This window comes from Pseudomyrmex gracilis, unplaced genomic scaffold, assembly GCF_002006095.1.
Source record: "Pseudomyrmex gracilis isolate BER0280 unplaced genomic scaffold, ASM200609v1 scaffold_102, whole genome shotgun sequence".
Classification (NCBI taxonomy): Eukaryota; Metazoa; Arthropoda; class Insecta; order Hymenoptera; family Formicidae; genus Pseudomyrmex; species Pseudomyrmex gracilis.
This window is the reverse complement of record NW_018020686.1, coordinates 544099-552231: the sequence shown is the minus strand read 5'-3', so window position 1 is coordinate 552231 and position 8133 is coordinate 544099. Positions and strand designations below refer to the sequence as shown.

General features: G+C 29.3%; 1 protein-coding gene across 1 annotated transcript; it reads right to left on the bottom strand.

Moving 5' to 3' along the window:
- Window positions 1-2477: 2477 nt before the first annotated feature.
- On the bottom strand, window positions 2478-5765 carry LOC109855933 (acyl-CoA Delta(11) desaturase-like). Its single transcript, XM_020430663.1, has 7 exons — window positions 5689-5765; window positions 5504-5596; window positions 5141-5341; window positions 4227-4357; window positions 3246-3451; window positions 2995-3177; window positions 2478-2873 (listed from the first exon to the last, which is right to left on the bottom strand). The coding sequence occupies exons 3-7, from the start codon at window positions 5328-5330 to the stop codon at window positions 2606-2608; spliced, it is 978 nt and encodes a 325-aa protein (XP_020286252.1). The 5' UTR covers window positions 5331-5341; window positions 5504-5596; window positions 5689-5765; the 3' UTR covers window positions 2478-2605.
- Window positions 5766-8133: the final 2368 nt, after the last annotated feature.

The following is an 8133-nucleotide window of genomic DNA, read 5'->3' as shown; positions in this document are numbered from 1 at the left end:
GGTAAACCGGCACCTGCTCCGCTCCGGGGGAATCTTCCGATTCTCCGTCGGGTAGACCGACTAAAACCGTGACTTTCTCGCCTACCGTTCCGAGGAGTACCGCACAGTTAAGTCTTCGGTTTATTGTATTATTTACATTGCATTTTGTTATTTTTGTATATATTTCTTTCCGGAGGACTGAGCGAACCGACTAAACACGTGACTTTCTCACGCCTTATTCTGAGAATCACCGCACCGTGAATTCTTCCGTTTATTCTACTATTTTTCTTTTCGTTAATTGTTTGTATATATTTTTTTTAATTCTATTTTTATTTGAATAAATCTTGTTCTTTTGTTACTTGAAACTACCGAGTCCACTCTCTTTCTTACCTGTTCCTGGAATCCGACGAGCTACTCCGCAGCAATTAAAAGATATAAAACAACGGAATATTTTCTCCCGAAAAATAGGACCGTTACATATGTATATAAAACGATAAATAATAAGTTATTTTGTTTTTGTACAGAAAAAAGTTATTAAAAAGTGTTACATGTTTTTCATTTTTCCTCGGGATATTTGAAGCCGATTTAATTTTTGCTTATAATTTAGGAAACTTGTACTTGTTTAAATTAATTTAATATTTACATTTAAACTTGAAATTAATAGACTAGGAACACAGGAGAGTAATAAACTTTTTACAATATTTATTTTTATTGTTTATTTTATTATATTTGAAATATGTTTGAGATAAATGTGAGTATTTCGGTGTCGAAAAACCACAACAATACTTAATCAAGAGGCACGGTGGTGCCTCGTACCGTTCGAGCGCGACTTCGTTGCCTATTATACGCGAAATTCACGCGATGATTGAGAAGTGGGGAGATTTTCACGGGGCACAATATTTCAAGAACGACTAAACCGATCACTTTTATTTTAGTCTTAATCAATTCAGAATAAAACATTTTAAAAAATGTATTTTTGCGTTTTTTTGGTTTATGGTTTCTGAACGGAGATAATGGAAGATAAACAAAATTGTGTATGAAATTTACGTTCAGAAACGTCATAGTCGTCGTCATGAGATCAAATTGATACCAGATAGCATACATATACGAGCGCGTTGAAAGAAGAAAAAAGAAAGAAAGACAGGAAGTATGAATTAGAGAAAGAAAGAGAGAATCAAGAGCCACGGTAATGGTTCGCGTTATTCGCGTCGGCAACACCTCCGATAGTACCGATCGCTTCGACAATGTTTCTTGCGGTGTAGTGGTTTCACGCCAGCAACACTTCTAATATAACTGTTTTTAATAAACTATTTTGAAACTTGGCACAAAATAACTACAAACTATATACTTTAAATTTATGAAGTAGAAAATTAATTTAGAAAACGTAATAAACAAATTTTGCAGAAAAATCAGATTCCGGCAATACCTCCGACCGTGGTAGGCGCGGGGATCGATTCAGATCGATTTGACGATGCAAAATACTTGGCGCGGCTGCACATCAATTATTATAAACTGAAATTATTTATTTGTGCGGCAGTTTGATGTACAATAGCTACTCAGTAGCTTTTGTTTTTGTGTGAAATATATAAAATAAATTGTAAATAGCTGTAATTGTAAAAAGCTCGCGCGTGCGCGTAGGACATGTCTATCTGCAGTTTGTAAATAGTTTGCACGCGTACGTAAGACATGTCTGTCTGTAGACTTTCGATGCAGCCGCGCCAAGTTTTTTTGCATTAAATATTTTTTATATTTTGAAAAAATTTTTTCTTTTGTTACACTTCTGTGTTCTAGTAATAAATATAATCTTACCAAAGTATAGTTAGGTACTTAAGATTAGTTAATAATCAAAAAAAGTTAAAGCGTAGTCTTACTATTGACACAATTATATTATTGTATATTTATATTTCTATTTTATATTGTTTTCTATTGTATATTGTTTCTCAACAATATAATAACGTAAAAACAAAAGTTTACTTGGTGCTACTTTTTGATATCACTTTTTTTGTACTCACATTTATCTCGAACAGGTTTTTAGAGAAAGAATGTTTTGTAGTATATAACATTTCGTACAACAGGTTTTATAGAGAAGAAAGTTTTTGTAGTATACCATTTGTTTTTGTAAAACAGGTACTTAGAGAAAGAATGTGTTGTAGTATATAATTTTGTAGAACAAGTATTATAGATAAAGAGTTTTTTTGTGTAAAATAAAAACTGACTTAAACTGTTTTTGTATAAATAAAACATAATAATAAAGAACAGTTTGAGTTAAGATTTTTAATTTAAATACAATACTATTTAATATTGTCTTTTGCTATTTAATTTAATTTTATTGTCTTGCTATTGTTTTGCTTCAAGTTTTGCGCAAATAAAAATAATAAAGTATCTCTTGAAACCCTGATGAAGTGAGCTGAAATGTTCACGAAACGTCAATATAAAAATGACACTAACGCGGTTCAAACCCAAAAAATATATTTGAATGTTAATACAACACACCGCGAAAGCATTAAATGTTAAAAATAATAAATATAAACTATTTCAAGTATATCAAATTGTTAAACAAATAAATGATGTTATTGCAGTGTTTCTTATATTAAGAAAGACTTTTTCAAACTCAAATATCTGATTTCTAGTCGATCTGCTTGATGGTGTTTTTATCAATATTTTCTTTAGTATTTCGAAGAACATGTTTTTTCACCATGTCAGCAGGTGCGGTCTTCCGATCATAAACCCATCCTATAAGGGCGAAGAAATCAATAAAAGCTGTAGTAATATTCATTGCATAACTTCCAAATTCAGCCGTTTTGTAATCCCAAGGAAAAACGTGATGATAATTGTGCCAGCCTTCGCCGCACGCCAGAACAGAAATAACTGCGTTTTCGACAGAACTGATAGAACTGCACGACAAAATTGACATATTACTATAGCGTAATAAATCAGTGCATTTTTTCGTTACTCTTTCTTAAATTAACACGGTCTACGTTTGTACAAGAATGTGTGTATATTACATCTACGCACTTGTCGTATGGTCTCATTCCCCATCTGTGAGCCACCGAATTCACCGACAAAGCCACATGGAGGGTAATACAAATTCTAATAACGGATGCGACTCCTGAGTACCATAGAGATTCATTCCATATCAACCAAGGTACCAACGTTGGCATAATAAAAGCCAATACAAACACCAGATAAAGGTAGTATCTACAAAAGAGAAAAAATAATTCAGATATACCGTATAAATGTCTCCATATGTAGTATACATGTCGTACTTTCTTTGAAAAACTACAATAGGATCTTTCTCGAGGTCGCTGCAAGAAACTGTAGCACCTTTTTTTAGAACATCTGGATGTTTACGTAGTACAACCCAACCTATATGAGAAAAGAAATATCCTCTGCTGACGTTGTATGGATCTGCATCAGTGTCGGTAAACTTGTGATGTGAACGATGATCTCTGGACCAGTCGTAAATCGAACCCTCAAAAATAAATAATTAAACAATTAGTATTAAACTGAGAATCATCTCGGGTTCTTGAGTCTTTTTAAACTTAGTCGATGAATATAATTGGTCGTGTAGAGCCGTTCGCTGGATGTTGTGCGGAAGATATGTCTATATATATACAAATATGTCTATATATATATATACACGTATGTATATATATAAACAAATTCACATTTTTATGTGAGGTTTTGAATTGTAATTTCAATTCATTTGAATCATATAGGATGCTAGATTTGCGTCTCGTATATGAAGGATACCCCGGATACCTCCCTAAATTAATTTAAAATATTGCGAAAAAAACTCCTCAGCCAGAAGTCGAACCTGGAATCTCCGGCTTTCCGGGCCGTCGCCTTCCCTGTTAGGCTACCGAGGCACTTGGAGTTTGTCTCGCAATATTCTGTACATCTATTAAAGATGTTTAAATAAATAATTAGTCAAACTAAATATAATTAATGTGATTTATTATTAAGGTACGCAACCCTTACGGAAAAAAACGTTCATCTCTTGACCATAAACTTTCAATATTCAGCGTTATACGTTCAATTTTGAACGTTTACGATCAAGTTGAACGTGATTTCGTACATTACGGTTAAGAGTTGAACGTTTTTTCCGTAAGGGAGAGTAGTTCTCTTGTAGTTCAACGGCATTTAAAATATGATATAGAATTAAGGAAACATTGATTTTCACAAGACATAAAAATAAGTAATAAATTTAAAAAAATAAGAGAAGACGTATGTGCCGTGAAACTTACTTGAAAAGCAATGGTTTGAAGACCCATCAGCAACAGTCGCAATTGCCATTTTGCTTTGTAAGTGCGATGACTCCATAATCTATGAGCCCCAGCGGTAAAACCAATAAGCGATGCTGTACCAATGATAAAAGCTAAAAATGATAATCAATAAATAAAATATCATATATTTATATCGTCGCGCGCGTGACTTTCTTAATATACAAAAAAAGAAATGGTATAACGATGAGAGTGATTGCATAATGTACACTGTATGTTGTGATTGTGACGCAATAACATAGTTGAATTCAATAGTGAGTAAATTTTATTTATACACAAATAAAAAACGGTACATGAATTATACATTTTCACACAGTGATATTAAGAAAAAACTCATTACTTATTTAATGACTTTAATATCTATCATTTATCATTACTATTATTTATCATTAATGTATATGTAAATCTGTATTCAACATTTAGGAAGTGTAACTAGTTGTATATCGATATAATCTTTACACGAACGTTACAATTTCCTTTTGTCATTTCTATTATATTTTATACAAGGTGTTTCTTCTCACACGATTATTTAAATTATCTTTGTTGTTTGTAATGATGCGAAAAAATACCAAATAGAAAAGTTGTTCGATTTGGAGGAGCACATATTATGATTTGTTCTTTTTGAACTACATCACTAAAAGGTGGTGAAACTATGCCATCCCATTTAAACAAGTAGCAATGACCATGAGATTATAAAAAATATGACTTTGAGAAAAATGTTTTGCATATCATAATATTTGCTCCTTCGAATCGAGCAACTTTTCATTTTGGTATTTTTTCATATTATTACAAACACCAAAGATATTTTAAATAATCAAGTTAAAGGAAATATACTGTATATGTGGGAATATAAAAAAAAACAAAATAATAATACATACTCCAGAGAATTGTCCAATATTGTAGTAGAGAAAAACAAAGAAGCCCGTAAAGAGCGATAGCGTGAATGTACACTTGTTTAATAACACTTGTCCACACAATATTCCATTTATATTGTTTTGGTGATTCTTTTCCCAAATCGCTCATAGTCTCTTCAGCTTTTATTTCGGACAATACAGATTTTGATGTCATGTTGCACAGATCTAAATAATACGAGAATTAATCAATGAGTTCTAGAAACGAAATAGCACGCAATATGTAAAAATAGTAGAGACAAATACACAAAAAAAAAGAAAAAAAAGAAAAATAGATATAAAAGAAAAAAAAAGAAAAATACAATTATTTTTATGAAACACAGTACTCACTTAACAACAATTTATAAAATTCTTAATCGAGCGCTAAAAATTTCTTTCTAAAACCTGATTCAAACAAAAGTATTCATCGTTACACTACAGCAACTGCAACATTAGAATATTAGTAAAATATAGTAATATTTTCCAAATGTGTAGTATTACGATTATACAACGTTACAATATGTTATATATTATACATTATAATATGTTGTATATGTTGTATACGTATGATATATTGTATCGAGCACGGTTTTCTCCACCTACTGTGCCAAACTCTTCGTACCGGTACGTTTTATTAACTCCCGACAAGCCGGCTGGACGAAAATAATGCAAAAAGCCGAAGAGAAGGAGAAGTTACTTTTTATTGCCGCGGATAATGAATTGTGTGTTTTGTAATAGCGCGTCTGGTAAGTAATTGATTTAAATAAATTAGCGAGGAAACAAATTGTCTCTATACTATACAACGTGTAACAAGTTTTCTTTTTTATCACTAAACGCAAAGATAATTTTAGATTTCTATTTTATATCCTATTTTATAAGGTTTGCTAAATGACAGATAAGCATTCGTTGTACACACGTTTAATCATATACTGGTAATGTTGGTAAATATATTTTGATAATGGTGGCGCAGTTTTTGCTACTGAAGGTTTATCAGCAAAGAAAATGAGTTAACATAAAATCAATGCAGAAAAATAACCGATAAACAGTATTTAATAATTTCTGCATACAATAATTAATAATTACTGATTAATATATATAGTGTTTATCAAGACGAATAAATAAAAAACCAAACAAAACAGAAATTAAAATTGTAAATATTTGTTCTTATATATTTTATATCTTATTTTTATGTTCCGCACAAATGAATCTGTTCATATATATGTACACATACGTACACATATATGTATTAATGAATTTGAAATAAAAAATCAGAACGCAGCTCCAAAACTGATATTATAATCATGAAGTATATAAAATGTATATGAGTATTAAAATACGCGAAGTAAAACATATAACCTACAAAATTATATTAAATAAATTATATTAAATAAAAGCACTCTTTTAGAACTAGGTAAATTAAATATATTTATAAAAAGAATAAAACATGTTTGCAAAACTAGATAACCAAATTTCTTCATGAAATGTTTGAACTTTATTCTTTTTATAAATAGTTTTACCTAGTTCTCTAAAAGAGTGCTTTTATTTAATATAATTTATTTAATATAATTTTGTAGGTTATATGTTTTACTTCGCGTTTTATTTTAATACTCATATACACTTTATATACTTAATGATTTTTTATCGTATTTTTCTTAATCTTTACATAATAATTTCCGAAGTTATTATTAAATCGAAAAATAAAAAAAATTGTAAGCAAATATTGTATTTTTGAATGTTTTTTGGTTTTCTGTCATTTGGTTGTTTAGATAAACACATTTAGATAAAACTTCCCCGGTAAAAAATTTTTCATATAAACTTATACACAAATTAAAATTATTATATCTAATTATGCAAATTTATATGTGTGTGCCGAATATGTCCATACAATTTTATACACGAAGAATTTCTTTTTTTAAGAGAATGGCTTTTGAGATATTCCATATTAAATTACAAAATAACTCTATTAGTATTATATTAGATACAAAAAAATTATATAAAACTATATTTTTACTATATTTTTAAAAAAGTTTTGATATATAATCATATACATATATTTATACACAAATTAAAATTATTATATCTAATTATACAAATTTATATGTGTGTGTGCCGAATATGTCCATACAATTTTATACATGGAAAATTTTTTACCGGGTCTAAAGTAATTTTAAGAGATTATATTATATAACCAAGAGTCGGGAAGGGGGGCCGCCGATAACAGTATAGATAATCTAAAGAAATACTCAGGTAGCACATGTTACAAAAACGTTTTATACGTGTTTTTTTTCGTAATGTTTTATCGAACCGGCTATTAACATTCTGTCTCTCATGAATTAAACTGTCTCTTAAAAAATTGTTATAAAACGTTTTTTTTTGGCAAATATATACGGTTAAGAAACTATTATAGAAACTGGGTTTTTCTGATAAGGAAAATGTTATAAATATATTCTTTTATGATGAACAATACTGTAAAATATGCTTCTTAGTATATAGATGTCATAATTCCGCAATAAATATCCAAGAGTTTTATTATAAAAGAAGCTAGAAAGAAATGTGTAGATGTTTACGAAAAAAATTGCAAAATAAGTACTTTATTGCTTTGTATTAATTTACTTTTTTTACTACTTTTATTTACATTTCTATCAAAAGGTTAGAAGTCATTGATTTTATAAGTCTGACATTAGATTTAAACTTAGTGACTCCAAACTCTTACGAAATTCAAATTAACAAATTCAATATCACAAACTTTTAAATCTACATTGTAGATATGACAAACAAGTAGTTAAAATGTAAATTAAAATTAAAATTAGTGATCTTAAAAAATCATAAAAGATTCATAAAGTAAAGAGTTATTGTCTTTGACTGTTAAATAATTTGTGACAAAATTGGACAGAAACGATTATTTTTTTTATTTTCTGTTTTATTATAATTATTTTATTTATATTGTGTTGTGTTTGCGTCAAATATGATTACTTCGGTTT